General features: G+C 35.6%; 1 protein-coding gene and 1 pseudogene across 1 annotated transcript; one reads left to right on the plus strand and one right to left on the minus strand.

Moving 5' to 3' along the window:
- Positions 1–1,235: 1,235 nt before the first annotated feature.
- Positions 1,236–15,473, plus strand: LOC136209797 (uncharacterized). The gene is made up of 12 exons (XM_066001380.1): positions 1,236–3,926; positions 4,003–4,130; positions 4,284–4,523; positions 7,424–7,553; positions 7,644–7,796; positions 7,917–8,161; positions 8,264–8,333; positions 12,393–12,599; positions 13,343–13,578; positions 14,123–14,201; positions 14,284–14,424; positions 15,106–15,473. The coding sequence occupies exons 1-12, from the start codon at positions 1,482–1,484 to the stop codon at positions 15,265–15,267; spliced, it is 4,236 nt and encodes a 1,411-aa protein (XP_065857452.1). The 5' UTR covers positions 1,236–1,481; the 3' UTR covers positions 15,268–15,473.
- On the minus strand, positions 5,766–7,407 carry LOC136208905 (oxygen-evolving enhancer protein 2, chloroplastic-like; annotated as a pseudogene).
- Positions 15,474–16,339: the final 866 nt, after the last annotated feature.

A 16,339-nucleotide genomic window follows, 5' to 3' on the forward strand; every position in this document is an offset into this window, starting at 1 on the left:
CTCACTTTTTCGCGTTGTTCATGTTTTGTGTTTTTTTTGTGTTTTGTGTTTTTCACGTGTCTTCACCTTTTCATTTTTTGCGGGTTTTTTTTTCATATTATCGTGTTTTATAACGTTTTCACGTTATTCATGTTTCATATTTTTGTATTTTTACATTTTTTAACGTTTTCCCAATTTTTCTCTAAACGCGTATGTTTTGGGAAAAATGTTTTACCCTTTTGAAAAGGGTAAAACATTTTCCTTTATTTTTTCCTTCATTTTCCATTGACTTGCCATTTATTTTCATTTGACTTATTTTCCTGCCCAAACAAACACCGGAAAATTGGGAAAATATTTTTCTGTATAATATTTTTCTCCAAACAAACAGGGCCTAGGTGGAGTGCATTTCTCACCGTTGTGCCAAAAATAGGTTCAAATACTGTATACTGTTAGTCTATCACGATCTATGATATTGAACATAAAGATTCAAGTTTCTCTAATGTACTTTTGGATTGTAATTTTTTAATTATTTATGTCGGCACGTACTATTTTTCCTCTAAATGAAATAATTAGCTTTCTTCTAAAAAGAAGAATACGACATATTAAACACTAATATATAACAATAAAATTGTTTGTAATCCTATTGAGAAACACAAATATTTTCAATGCGTACAAAGTTATATTTACTAATTATCAAGTCACAATTTAAATATACATCCGTCGTATTATTTACTCATTTTAGAGAGAGGAAGTGTGTCATATTTACCGTGAGCAGAATCGTGTTGCAGACTTTCTTGCATGTAATGCTCATAGGTTGACTTTTGGGTTCGTAAAACTTGTTCATCCCCCGGCTATGTCATTACAACTTATCTTAGATGAATTAATTGGTTCTTGTTTTCCGAGAATTATCCCACATTTTTTTTTTATTTTTATTGTTATCTTATTATAAACAAATTTACAGTTTAAATGAATTATTAAAAAAATAATAATAATTTTCATAAAAAAGCAATAATTATAAAAAAACTAATATTCTTATTTATTATTTTACACGATCAAATTATCATTAAACAAAAAATAATTATCAACTATTAGTAATCAATTAAATTTTAATAAACATATTTACATAAATAATTATTGAACTTTGATAAACGAAAAAATAATTATCTAAAGGTAATAATCAAAACTCTAAAACTCTATCTTTCAAAATCAACTTCCATATAAAGTGGAGATATGCTTTTTAAATTATGAGAAGAAAAAGGAAAAATCGCAGCCCAGGCCAGCCTAGCCGCTTTTCGATTTTTCGTATCCAAAAAAACTTCAAAACTCAAGAATGAAACCACGATTAAAGAAAACCCTCTTTCAGTACGCTTAATTTATTCCTTTCTGCTTCTTTGAAACCAAAGCAAAATACCCGCTGAAAACCCGAATATTCAAACACTACATATGCACAACTCCTAAATACAAATTCGATCCTTTCATTTCACCAACCGTATTCGTCGTTCATGACTCCGGGGGCGGTGGATTTTCAGCCTCCGGTGACTTCCAAATCCTCCTCTCACCAAAACCCTAACCATAACCATGTTTTCGCTCCATTTTCTTCCTCTACTTCTGTGGATGATCATCGGCGAAGCACGGAGTCCGTCGTTTTTGGTAATGCAAATGAATTCGATGCTGCTGCATCAAGGAATGGCTCGCGAATTGGGTCTTCGGCCTCGGGCCGAACACGCCCGAGATTGATGAAGGTGAGGAAGCAGTTGCATGGGCGCTCGAAAGGCATATCAGGTGAGTCCGGGTTTGGTCTTAACCCCTTTCAGTCTGGTAATGGGAGTTCCAATAATGGTGATGATTGTACTAGTAGTTTAAATGTTTCTCCCCAGAATTGTATGCCAAATGGTGTTTATTGTCCAAGTGTGAATTTTGTATTTGGTGCTAGTAGAAGTAGCTGTATTTCAAATTTGACTGTCCCCGGGAATTTGGATTCTAAGCAAAAATTATTTGATTTGAATGTGGAAGAACCGAGTTCTAAAGAGGAGTCTGCAAAATCCGAGAGTATTAAATTTGTGTTTGGGGATAGGCAGAAGCACTCCAATGGTGATGAGGAAGAATCATTTTTGAAAGATAATGGGAATCTAAATAATGCAGGCGTGGAATTTGGTTCCAAGCAGTTGCAATCAAGTGAAAAAGAGGAGCGTAGATCAGTATCAAATTTAGAGAATGGAAAAACTCAGAATTTGGTGTTTGTGTTTGGTGTTACTGGAAATAATGTGGAGACAAAAGAGTCCGACATGGAAAAGAGAAGAGACTGTGGGCTGGATTCAGGTGCCTGTAATATAGGAGAAGTAAATTTAGGGACTGAAGGTGAGCATGGGAAGAACAATTTTGTGGGTTTTGAGAAGGGAGAGCCTAGTGGAAGTGCGGTAGAATTTAATTCTAATAATGCTGGTGGTATGCCCAACAATCCCAGGACAAATATGGGTATTTCTGATACTAACTATGTATTTGGCGCCAGTTGGTTTAATTTGAATGGCCATAAAGAATCAAGTGGAAGTCTTCAGAATATGGTCCCTGATGAAACATCTAAAATGAAAGTAGAGGTTGAAGCAGCCAATGATGTCAATAATACTGCATATGTATTTGATGTTGATGGTGCTGCGAATTGCAAGGAGGATAATGGTATGGTTCCTCTTGTATTTGATGGTAGTACTAGCTGTAAGAAAAGTTCAATGTCAACAGAATATGCAGCTAAAAACTGTCCTGATCAGCTGAAGTCAACGAGTGACTGTAACAGAACTGAAAACACTCAAAATGTTCCTCTAGATTCTAGCATTAGGAAATGTAAACTAGCATCACATCAGAGCAGTAGTACTGTAGATAATGCTTGTGCAACAAGCTTTGTATTAAATCTCTCGGATGAGTTGAAAAATTTGAACATAGATAATTTTAAGATTAGCGATGGAGCTGATACTAAAAAGTCATCAACAAATGGTGATGCATTCTTTGAGTTTAGAAGCAATAACATGTCTTTTGCCTCTTCTGATGGAATTTTTGATACCACTCAAAAGCAAAAAGCAGGAGGTCTATCTAACACTGCAAATAGCCTTGGCGATCAATTAGAATCCACTAATAAGAATGGAAGTTCAAATGCAAGTGCTTCTTCTGTTGGAATTTCTTGTTCTGGAGCATTTAGACTTCAGGAAGAAAATGTAACAAGTTCTACTAAGAGTCAATTCTGCAATGGTAATGTGATTGATGAAACACGGGACAATGGTACTGCTGCAATGTCGCCATCGTTGTCGATTGGCCTTGACTCCCATGGGAATGCTGATGTCTTTGAGCCGCCTCTTATGCATTGGCTTGAGGAAAATGATGAAAGCGGTTCCATGAGCACTTCGAATAGATTAGAACCATTTACAGACTTCAAAACACCAAAATGGGATCCTTCTTCTTTAAAGGCAAGTCTATTTCCTGATTTAAATGAAAAACTAGCATTTAGTGTAAAGGGCAGATCAAAGAACAGAAAATCAAAAACCATGAGAAGAAAATTGAATCAACTGTCTCAATGTAAGCAACAACATGAGCAAGATCAAGTAGAATGCAAAGGCAGCGTACAAGAGGCGTTGAACTCCCCAGGATGCTATTCTCCCATGGATTTTTCTCCTTATGAGGATACCATGAGATGCTTTGATAGCAATACTGAGCAGGTCTGCACTAGAAGTGCTGCTGGTGTTGTTTCTGCTGAAGACGCATCTAGGTTACATGGTCAAAGCAACCACCAAATAGACTTTGGATTTGCTTCAGGCTTGGAAAATCCAGATGAGAGAAAATTTTCTTTTTCTGCTTCATCCTCTGTATCAAATAAAGTTTCTGCAAAAAAACGGCTGCATAGAAGGAAAAATAGGACGAAAGCTTCTTGTGAGCCATTGCTTTTTGCTGCTGACCCATTTAAGGTTAGTGCTTCTTCTGTCCCACTTTTGTCTCATGCTAGCTTCATTAATGTTGATGTCACCTTCTGTTGCTCTGCAGGATAAAGGAGATTTGTTCACTTCACACAGAACAACAGAAAATAATTCTGAAGCCAATGTAAAGGTGACACATAGTTTTGTCTCATCCATTATTGCATATGAGGAAGCATGCGAGATGTGGCGACTCAGGTGCATATTCAACATTAAAACTTTTGGTGTTCAAATGGGTTGTTTGAAATTCGAATTCCTATGTTCTTGCTATATTGAGACATGTTAGCTTAATAATCTATGACTTTCTGTGTTTATCATTGTTTACTTATGTTATTGGTTTAATTTGTGAAGGGGAAATAATGCTTATAAAAATGGAGATATGTCAAAAGCTGAAGACTTTTACACTCAGGGGATAAAGTCTGTCCCATCTAGTGAGTCATCAGGATCCTGTCTCAGGCCTCTTGCTATGTGCTACAGCAACCGGGCAGCAACACGGATGTCTCTTGGAAACATGAGGGAAGCGTTGGGGGATTGTGCAAAGGCTGCTACTCTAGATCCCAGATTTCTTAAAGTTCAAATAAGAGCTGCCAAGTAAGGCCTTTGATGATTTAATGGTGATATCTGATAAGCTGTGATTTGGATGGGACAATAAATTTCTTACCCTTCCTGTTGGTTTTTAAAACATTTTTATGTGCAACGTGAAAATTTTCTTGTTTTGAAGCTATTACTTTTGGTTTTTCCTTAGGCATCTGCTGGCTTTACTGCCTTTTGTCTTTATATTATAGGACCATTTGTGATCCCTCTATTTTTTCCCCTTTATGTCATCATCTTCTTTCGAAGTTGGGAGCAAACTAATTATGACTTGCAAACTAATTATGGTGTAAAACTAATTATGACTCGCAAACTAATTATGACTTGCAAAACTCCAAGGCTGATGCATTTCTAAGCTCTCTTGGGTTGCTGGTTCAATAAAGATGTGCCTAGTGTGCACCTAGCTTTGGTTCTGTTTGTGTTCATGAAGAGGCGTACTTAGTACAGGGGAAGTTTTATGGTGTAATTAACCATTCTATCCTCATAGTATGTTAGTGGCTGAACAGTCTGGAAGAATGGTACAAATGACCTTAAATGAAGTAATTAAAATACAATAATATCCGAGAATACTGAAAGAGGGAAGTAGAGGCCCTTTCCAGGACTCATCTTATCACTGTTAATATGATATATATGTATTTTTTAGGTCAAAATTTTGTTTCATTATCTGTTACTTTTTTTTTTGCTTAATAGCTTTCATGTTTCTATAATTCTTTATGAAATTTCAATAACCTATATAAAATTTGGACCTGTGTAACAGCACAAAGCTACCTGGTTGAGCTGGTAGGTCAAATAGTAAAATCAATTTCGAGTGTTTTTTTTCCTGTTCCGTAAATCCCTTACATTTTACATAAACATGTGGATCTTACTTTTCTCAGATGATTATTTGTGCCTCGTGTCTTTTTTTTCTAAAAAACCTTCATATTATTTCTTAGGGAAAAGTACAACAATAAACCTTGTGGTTACACCTGTTTTCGATCGACATCCTTGTGGTTTAAAAATTTACAAACTGGTACCTTAGGTTCATTTCGTTAGCAAACACAGACCAAATTGACTAACGGTGTTAAAAGTCAAAGGGAAAAGAGTTAATTTTGTCCTTATATTTATTTATTTTATAAATTAACCCCCCTTGTTATCTAATTATCACAAATAAACCCCAAAATAAAAAATAAAAATCAATTACACCATGTTCTCTATTTCTATTTAATTTATAAAAAAGAGGAGGAACAACTGGTAATTAATGAAGCCAATCGAACCAAATAAAAAATGAGGCAAGTTGATGATTGATTTACATAGGATAACACTGATAAATTAAGCAAGACTGAAGGAAGTAGCAGCATTCTCAACAAACCTTTTTGCACCTTTGAACCACCTCTTATCTCCAGCTTGTGCCTTGCATATATAAAGTTTTCCATCTTTCACAGCTGCTGTAATTATCTGGTGTTTTCCTCATTCGTCTCCGTCAGCTGTTCTTGTTAACACCGACACGAAATAGTACTGTTTTCCGTCAATCACTGGTGTCGCTGTTTCCAATATGTTTGCTGTTGCCACCGCCGCTCCTGAGTCAAATCCTCCCTGCACCCACCTTTATTAATTAATTCCATTTCTCTCTCTTTTTTTCTCAATTATTCATTATTCTAGATCAAAATCGTTATCTGAATCGGTTTTCCCAAAACAGGCCGATTTCCCTAGCAAGAAATCCACCTGCAATTATTCAATCAGCTAATCACTCCCTTAATTAGCCAAAACAATATTTTTTTTTTTCCGATTAGATATACCTTGGAAAGGAATTCCTCAGGGGAGCCAAAGTTGGTGATGGATTTCTTATCAGTTGGAGTGACCATAACAGAAAGATTGCTGGTAGTATCGAAATTGTCTTCAAATCTAAGAACTTGGCCAGGGAACTCAACCTCCTTGCTTGGGTTCCATTTAGCTGGTACTAACAATTTGAATCCATCTCCACTGTAGGACACGAATTCTGCACTTTTTGGTTTCCCAAATACATTCGCTGCACCTCACAAATATCACTTTCCATTCATATATTATAATTAGTTTGAGGAAAGATTAAATAATTAAAAGGAAAGATTTTGGTTGTGTGTTAATTGGGCTTTTGGTTGTGTTAAGGAGAGAAATATGAGGTTTTTAGATTTTTGGTATGCAAAGGGAAATTGCTGATTTGATATTGGATGGAGAAGATGGTGTAATTGATTTTTATTTTTTATTTTGGGGTTTGTTTGTGATAATTAGATAATGAGGGGGTTAATTTATAAAATAAATAAATAGAAGGATAAAATTAACTCTTTTCCCTTTGACTTTTAACACCGTTAGTCAATTTGGCTTGTGTTTGCTAACGGAATGAACCTCAAAGTACCAGTCTGTACATTTTTAAACCACAAGGGCGCCGATCGAAAACAGGTGTAACCACGAGGTTTATTTTTGTACTTTTCCCTATTTCTTATTAATCTAAAGGACTGACAATTTTTATTGAAGCGTAAGACTATAAGAGATCAACTTTTAAAAGAAAGAACTATGATTTTCTTGCCCTTATTAATTAATCTAGCATTGTACTTTCATATTGATATTAGAAGTTTTAAGGATATATTCAAGATATTATATATATTGTTCCTGAAGGCTTGAACTGTAAAGAATGTGCTCAAAATCAAACATGGAAATAACTGAACATTTAGCTGACCATTTCTCAATTAATTTCATGCTGGTACTTGCAAATAACTCTCTGGAAGGGATGAGTTATCATGAGATCTAAAAGCAGACTTGTCTGAAGGATAAAAGGTGTTGTCTATTTTTATGGATCTAGATTTGATGGTTATGCTTGCGTTGTTGGTTTCATACAATATGATGAAGTTTGTCCTTCACAAATATGTGACATTTTTTTTCTTCCCCAGTTGTCACCTTATGCTGGGTGAAATTGAGGAGGCACAACATTATTTTAGTAAGTGCTTGGCATCTGGGGATGATGTGTGCTTGGATAGGAGAATCGCAATACAAGCTGCTGATGGCCTACAAAAAGTTGCAGTATGTATTTTATTACTTGTATATCTTTGAGGGAGAGAGATAGATAGTTCAAAATCCTATATCTTACTGGGTGATTTTCCTTGCTTGCAGAAAGTGGTTGACTGTATGATTCATGCAGCCAAGCTTTTGGAACAGCGAACATCTGATGCGGCACTCAGTGCTTTACAAGTAATTTCAGAGGCCATATCAAGTAGTCCATATTCAGAAAGATTGCTGGAAATGAAAGCGAAGTCCATATTTATGGTTTGGAGTATTTCAACATATGACTACTGCATTTTCTTTTTTTTTTGAGAAATTCTGCATTTTCTTTACCTCATTGTGGCCCCTCTTCACATTTGGTCTCAGCATAACTTTTTATTGTAGGTAAAAAAGTACGAAGAGGTGATTCAGTTGTGTGAGCAGACTCTTTGTGCTGCTGAGATGAATTTTGCTTCATCAGGCACCAGTGACCAATTTAAGGATAAAAATTGTTCTCAAACTGAACGCCACTTGTTAGCAAGGCTGTGGAGGTGGCACTTAATATCAAAATCCTACTTTTATTTGGGCAAGCTTGAAGTGGCTCTTGATTTGCTTGAAAAGTTGGAGAAAATGGGATCTACAACTGACAAGTACCTAATTTTGTTTATCTTATGCTGATTATTTTTTATCAGTGTGTAACATCCTTGGTCCTTCCTTTTTATAATGATTTTTATTTTTTTGGAATTATTTAGGGATGCAAATAAGATATTGGAATCATCAATTTCATTAGCAGTCATAATCCGTGCTCTCATTCATCATAAGGTACGTTGATTTCAAATTTAATATCTTCCTCGTATGTTTGAAACCTGATTTTGATGTGTAGTGAGTCAGTCCTTGATTATGCTTATGCATATGCGAGGCTCAAGAACTTAGATAAGGATTGAGTTGTTGAATCTCAGATTCAAAATCTTCAGGCTTAGGGATGGCGTGATTAATGGGGTGTGGTTTTGTTAATGGTGGATTTATATACTATCAGTATCTCATCTTTTTCCTGATAGTCGAATTGAAAGGAGATGATGACTTTGATTGAATGAAGCCATTATTTTAAGTATATTTTTAAATTTCCTGATTACCTCGAGTCTTGAGATGGATCATGCACTCTTACATGTTTTCTCGCCATTTTCTAGACATGGTTTCAGATTCTTTCTCTCATCTGATTTATTATTCTTTCCCTCTGAGAACAATCCTAACTTAATGGTTAAAATGCATTATTACTTTGTCAAGCGTCCTGTGTATCCCTAGTTTATCTTCTCTTTTGATGACAATAAATCGATTATTAAATTGAGGAAAATCTTCTCAAATGAGAAATCTTACTTGAAGAAATGGCTTGTATATCTTACATAAAACATCATAATTTCGTAGGTTTGATAATGTATAAATTGGCACAAATGTTTATCTTCATGTCGTTATGGCGTGTTTTTTTGTCACCCTTTATAGATGACCATGGATTACCTAAGATATTCATTAAAGATTTATACTCCCTTTGTCCTTTTATATATGTCATTTAAAGTTCATCAATTTGTTCATCTATTTGATGTTTGTATTATCAACGCCTGTTTGACAATTTTTGTGCGACAAATTTTTTTCTTAAAATTTCCCTTATTTATGGTAAGAAAGAGTTTTTGTATTAATGTAAACAATCTTAATTAAGATGAAAAAGATATTTTGCATGGAAAGTATAATTTTAGGAGATAGGTATTAAGGGTATAATAGTCTAATTAAAATTTCATTTGTCATGATGAAAAACCTTAAACGGCATGTATAAAAGCATGGAGGGAGTAAAATATATTGAACTGACTGCTCCCTAGTCATTGACTAAATTCTGTTTCTCCACTTGTTCATCTTTATGTAGCTTTTCCTTTTGTGAATGTCGAAGATAACTTATAGCTCTCTAGATACGGTTGTTGGTGAAGCAATGGTGGAGTTTAATTGCTACACTTGCATTGCATGCAACATTTATTTACAAAGAAGTAAGCTGATAGTTAAGGTCAAGGAATACATTTTTTTTTATATTATTTGTGACACACCCCGTCCGCAAATGCCGCTTGGGCTTGAACCGTGTACAACATAGGCCCATCCTACTATGTGTTGATTCCACTAATAAATGGATGTGTCAAGATTTCAACCCTCGACCACTTTGTCTAAGCGGCTCTGATACCATGTTATAGAACCATCTAACCCACAAGCTTAAGTTGATAGGTAAGACCCAAGAATAGCTTTTATATAGGCCTAATACATCCCCAGCCCCCCATACTTGTCACAGAAAGCCAACTGCCCCCCTATACTTTTGAAACGTCCTGTTGACCCCCTTTACTTGTATAAACTGCAACCACTAACCCCATTCCTCTGACGTGGATCCTATGTGTCATAACCTAAGCTTCTGCAACCGAAGCAGAAGCAAGCGTGTGAAGGAAGGCACAAGGATCCATTTGTCTGGCATTTCGGTCATTTCCTTTCCTTTCCTTTCTCTTTCATTCTTCCTTTTTCCTCCATCTGCTACCACACGTTGTTCATCTTCTTCAACAAATCAAAAGCAAGAGAATTATTGGTTTTGCCTTACGAAATATAATAGATTTTATTGGTTTTTTTTTTTTTTTTGCTGATAAAAGTAGTCAAATGTGATAACCTCAGACCTGAAGCATCTTTTCTTGAGCTCTGGTTTGCAGGGATACTTTCTCATCAAGGGTCAAAGAGGTAAGGAGGGATCCCTTTCAAATGCTAAATTAACACCAAACCTGCTTGTTCTGTTCTTTTTCTGCCATCTCATGGCATAAATTGATACCGACCGCCCAAAATTTGGCCGAAACAAGACAACCAATCAGAGAAAGAAAAAGAAAACGGAAAGTCAACTTCAAGGATTAGGCCCTGGACTTTGATTAGATAGATTTTTTTTCTACTGGATCTCTCTCACAATCAGGTTGACTTATCAGGACCTTGGATAGCTGTTGAAAACTCGGTCCTCTCTCCAGAGGATGTGCAGAAACTGCTCCACTGAAATTTCATGGATACTTGGATCGAAGAACAGGGACAACGCAGGGATAGAAATGGATATCTGTTGCAAACGAAGGAGGATCGAGACCTATGAAGCACGGACTCTTCCCCGGGGTCGCCGTGGCCATGTCGGACTCGCCGGACTCAGCGGGACTCGGCGGGGACACGGATGGGACTCGGCAGTGACACGGGCGGGGACTCGGCGGGACTCGGCTAATGGTGAAAATATGTAAAAGTTTAGGGTTTTTTTTTTTAAATCTTTTAAAACCTATGGTGCAATTACAAAATTTAACAAAAAAAAAAAACCTAAACTACATCTAATTCTCACGTGTGTATCGTGATTATAAACGCTTAGAGCTTCTTTCTCTTCCTTCTTCGATTTGTTTTGTGATTTAGCAAGTTTTTTTTTATATATTTTATATCTAATATATATAATTAATTATATAGAATTTGCCGTGTCCCGCCGCACCCATGTCTCATATTTTCTAAAAATGCCGTTTGCTGTGTCCGCATCCGTATCCGCATCCGTGTCCGCACCTGAGTCGGTGCTTCATAGATCGAGACACATGTGACCGGAATGGACGATCAAAGGTAGAGAATCATTCGGCTAACATACGAAGAGGAGTCTAGAGGGAGGTCACTGTAATTGTGTACAGCGATAGGATCATAGGAGGATGAGAATAGGGAGTGACTAGCGAGAGTTAACTGAAAGAGAGAAGATAGTTTCAATATTTGGGGATTTGTTTGGTCCAAAATTTCTCTGAGGTAGAAATATATAAAATGGAAAAAATATCCAAGTGTTAATTTATTATTGGCATGCAAACACTTTCTTGTCACCATGGTTATTAAAGGCGCGCCTATGGCGTGGCACAACCGCCATTTTGCGCCAATGGGCAGTTGCCAAAGGCGCACTAAGGCGCGCCTTGGTGAGTTAAGGGCAGTTTTATGGGTTTTTTTGACAGTTACATATATGGAACAAGTGTTCTGAAGGGTCCAAAATGAGAAAATAAAACAAATATTAAAAAGGAAGAGAAAGATTATACATTTGTATTAATTAGAAGAGGCAACGGCAAAATCTTATTGTAAGAGGAAGAAGTTTAGTAGAGAAAAACACAGAAAACGAATTCAAACAGAAAACAAAGCAGCCAAGGGAATTCAAATTCAACATGATTGATTAATTTGGAGAGTTTTGATGAGGAGTAGAACTTAGGATTTAGTATTCAACTTTAGCTTTCTAACATGGGGTTTATTTTGCATTTTAAAACTTATTTATGTTTAATAGTGTCATGATTTAGTATTCATTGCATTTTTATGTTAGTTTTATAGTTTTATAATTTTGTTTTTGTAAGTGTGCCTTCTCTCGCTATGGCGCTCGCCATCTCTGTGCGCCAAGGCTCCAAGACCCCTAGCGCCTTAGTGCGCCATGGGCCTTTAATAACTATGCTTGTCACAACATCATGCGTGTAATTCACTTCAGCTAAAATTATTTTTGGCCAACTCAGGATGTAATTGTAACATTCTGGACAAGTTTAGGATGTTAATAAGACGTTTTAATCAAGTACAGGGGTTCAATAGGACGTTTTGAAACTATTGAGGGCAGTTGACTTTTTTTGAACAAGTACACGGGGCTAGGGGTGTATCAGGCCTTTTATATATCATCTCTGACAAAACCACAATTCTGGCATATGAAATAGCTTGGTGTTTAATTTAGTTTATCGTCATAGTCCATATGATGATTAATACAGCATTATGATTCAAGTGAACATGTTATGACATTGGCATTTTTCCAATTAATTTGCCAATCTAGTTTAAAATTCTTGTCAATTGCAGAGTGCTGGGAATGAAGCAGTTCGTTCAGGAAAATATGCAGATGCATTAGAGCATTACACTGCTTCAATAGCAAGCAACATTGAATCACGTCCTTTTGCTGCAATTTGCTTTTGCAACCGTGCTGCTGCTCATCAAGCATTGGGCCAGATTACTGATGCTATTGCTGATTGCAGTCTAGCAATAGCCCTTGATGGAAATTACCTAAAGGTTTTACCTTCAAAACAGATTTTTTTTTTCTGTCTAGTAAAATATAATTACATATGGAGTGCGATTATGAATAGATGTTTCTTTACAAAAGAAATTAATTTTTGGGTTATATTTGAATAATTTGATTGGATTGTGTAAACTTGTCAAGAATCTTAATGTTAATATGATTTGTTGCTTTGGTTTTACTCTACTGATTCACAGAGTTCTTTTACGGAATTGAAAGAAACTAGGGATCTATATGCTGAAGGGAAAAATTGTTATTTGATTGTGATCAGAGGCTTTGTGTTCGTACTGGGGTTATTGATGAAGAATTAGTTTAGCTCTCTAACTCTTCATCTTTTTTTCTTTTCTAAATTCTCTCTCTCTCTCTCTCTCTCCTGAATTACGTTACTGGTAATAGGTGTAACTCATTCTCGGTCCTGCTTCCTTAAAAGACTCTTGCCTTTCTTCCCAGTGGACATGTCTTAAAAGCCTAACCCTGTAATGCAAGGAATAATTTCTTCAAATTTGGATCTCATTCCCTTTGTTAGTGACCAATTTCAGACCATTGGTTCTTGAAGCAAATTGTATGCAGTTTGTAATAGCCTGATAAATTGCCTAAAAAAGCTAGATACATCTTTCAGGAATGCCTGACTCGGTGGAGTCCTTTTTTTCTATGTTTTAACTAATTAATTTCTTATTAACATGAAGTTTTGAAGTTGTCTGCTGATATTTTGTGTCTGATTTTCTGCTTCATTGCTCAGGCAATTTCTAGGAGAGCCACTTTGCATGAGATGATCAGAGATTATGGACAAGCAGCTAGTGATCTCCGAAGAGTCATATCTGTTCTTGAGAAACAACCCGATGGAAAAGTTAAACGATCTGGCACACCTGGTAGCAGATCCAGCAGCGCTAAAGATTTAAGGCAAGCTAATCGTCGTTTATCCTTGATGGAAGAGGAGGCTAAGAAAGGAACTTCATTGGACCTATACCTTATTCTGTGAGTAATCCCATACATAGAAACTGACATTTTCAATAAAAGCAAATGTTATATTTCGGAGTAGTTTGTTCATTGGGATTATTTGAATAAGGGTGCATTTGGTCCTTCAACTTGGATCTCAAGATCTGGCCCAAAATGAACTTGGGTATCTATCTAGTCCACAACTTGGCATTTTTTTGTCAAATTACTCCAAATGTGGCACTGTCTTAACATATGATTTGTGGTTCTTTGATACCTCAATTTCTAGTGTAAGTTGAGGGACCAAATTGATGAGTTAATTTGGGGGGAAAATTGTCCCCATGATCAAATTTGATCTTTTGTCCAGAGCCTGTTGGATGTTTCTTACTTCAGTGACCTATTGTCTAATTGGATTGATGGTCTTTCTGCTTCCAACGGATGGGTTTTACTGGTTATATTTCCATTTTATTGGATTTAAGAATGCAACGATATTTATTTCTGTAGATTATTGGAGTTGAGGTTTCACTGAGTTGAGTTGCTCTTTTTTGAGTTCGCAAGTTGTTAACTACCTGTGATCATGATGCAGGGGTGTTAAAATATCAGACTCAGCAGCTGACATTAAAAAAGCATATCGCAAAGCAGCACTCAAACACCATCCAGACAAGGTTCAAGATAGTTTTGCAGATTTAATAGGTTATGACTTAACTTGTTTATCATCCTGAATTTAGATTTTCCGTTGGTCTGTAGGCTGGTCAGTTCCTGGCAAGAAGTGAAAGTGGGGATGAGGGGCAACTTTGGAAGGATATTGTCCAGGAGGTACACACAGATGCTGACAGGTTATTTAAAATGATTGGAGAAGCATATGCAGTGCTTTCAGACCCTAAGAAGGTAAAAATCATAAGAATTAACTATAGAAAAATGCTAAAATGTTTTGAATTAGTCTGCCATGCTTGTGGCTGTGCATATGAAGCTCCCTCTTCTGTTTCCCTACTTGCTAATTGTTGATTCATTTGAAGCCTGCTTTTGGCCCTGTTTGGTATAGAGTTTTTTGGGTCAAAATTAGAGGTTTGAGCCACTATAGAGGTTTTGACTAGTCAAACCTCTAATAGTGGTGTTCGGTAGAGAGAGGTTTGAAAGAGCTTGTTGGGTCTAAAAAGCTAATTTTGAAAAAGCTCATTTTATGAGTTTTTTCAATTAGTTTATTGCTCCATCTCTTTTGAAGGACATTTTTACCCCTATTTATTACTCTCTAACCCCAAATAAGGACTTTACCATGTCCTTATTTGTCATTTTATACCAAACAACTATTAACGATCAGTTAAGTTTTGCTAAACAAGTTTGCACAATCAGCTAGTCAAATCAGCTAACCAAAAAGGTAATCAGCTAACAACTGATGTAATCAGCTGATAGCTAACAACTAACATCTAAACTACAACTTAGGTACTGCTATTGCCTAGTGTTATGTATTAAGAAGTTTGTTCTTTAAATTGGGTTCAGATATCATTTAGAATTCGTAAACATCAGATAATGACAATCATTTGATCTCATGTGTCGTGTCTGTTGTAACAGCGGTTAGAATATGATGGTGACGAGGAAATTAGAAAAGCATTAAAAGAAGACAATGGAATGTACCATTCAAGAAGAACTACAGATGGTCCCTGTTATAGCAATGGAAGGAGGAACTGGCCGGATAACTGGAAGACTTATGGTCATTCTCGTTCTCGATGGTGAGGAATATAAAGCAAAATCCAGGATCAAGAAAGGTTTGATCAACTAGTTAGAAAGTTCCTGTTAATCCATCTGATCTGGTGTTTACTAATTCATATTTATCCGTCCCACAAAGAAGTAGAATCTTAGGCGGACGCTTTTTTTTTTTTTTTTTTCACGATTTGTCAAATTACAAGGCTGTTATTTATTTATTTATTTATTTTTTTTCCGATGACAACTATATATATAACTAGGAAAATGGGAGTGAATAGGAAAAAAAATTGGGAGGGGATGGCCCTGGTTTGGTTTAGGCACGGAGATTGAACTTTGTTGAGAACTGAAAACATCAATTTATACAAAACCAAACATCATATACAAACACACTTCTAAGTCCTAGCAGTATATTACGTTGGCATTATTTCTTCCAAGTTACCATGTTTTAGAATGAAATAATTATCGCATATTTTACTATGTTATTATTATTATTATGTATGTTACCGTGTTTATAAATTACGTTTTCTAACAGGGATAAAAAAGAGAACAAGCGATGAAAATCACCCATTAAGCCATATTTTGATGTTGAATTTTTGGAGTAAATTACATACATACATTTGAAATTCGAAAAATTCATAAGATAATAATGAAATTGATATTCAAACAAATATTTACATTTACCATGAGCAAAACTATTATTGACAAGCTGAAAAAGTATTTTGTATTGTTGAAAGGAAATTCGTAATTCCTATTCTTATATTTCAAAAAAACATTTTCACGGTTTTTCTGTTTTTCGTATTTTTTTTTTGTTTATTGCATGTTTTTCACGTTTTTCGTGTTTTCTGTTTTTTGCATTTTTCTAAATTTCCACGTTTTTATTTTTTCGTTGATTTTAATTGTGCAAATGAAATTTTATGATTACATTTAACTAAGCAAATATAAGTATTGCAATAGTAATTACATTTCATCTTTTATTTTTTAATTTGTCACTAAACATGATAATGAAAGTGATTTACTATACCTAGCCACAAATTCCTACCTCTAGCTTTGGGAATTGACCGAACTACCCTTTGCCCAAAAATTGAAAAAAACCAAAACCTCT

This window comes from Euphorbia lathyris, chromosome 10 (genome assembly GCF_963576675.1).
Source record: "Euphorbia lathyris chromosome 10, ddEupLath1.1, whole genome shotgun sequence".
NCBI classification, from domain to species: domain Eukaryota; kingdom Viridiplantae; phylum Streptophyta; class Magnoliopsida; order Malpighiales; family Euphorbiaceae; genus Euphorbia; species Euphorbia lathyris.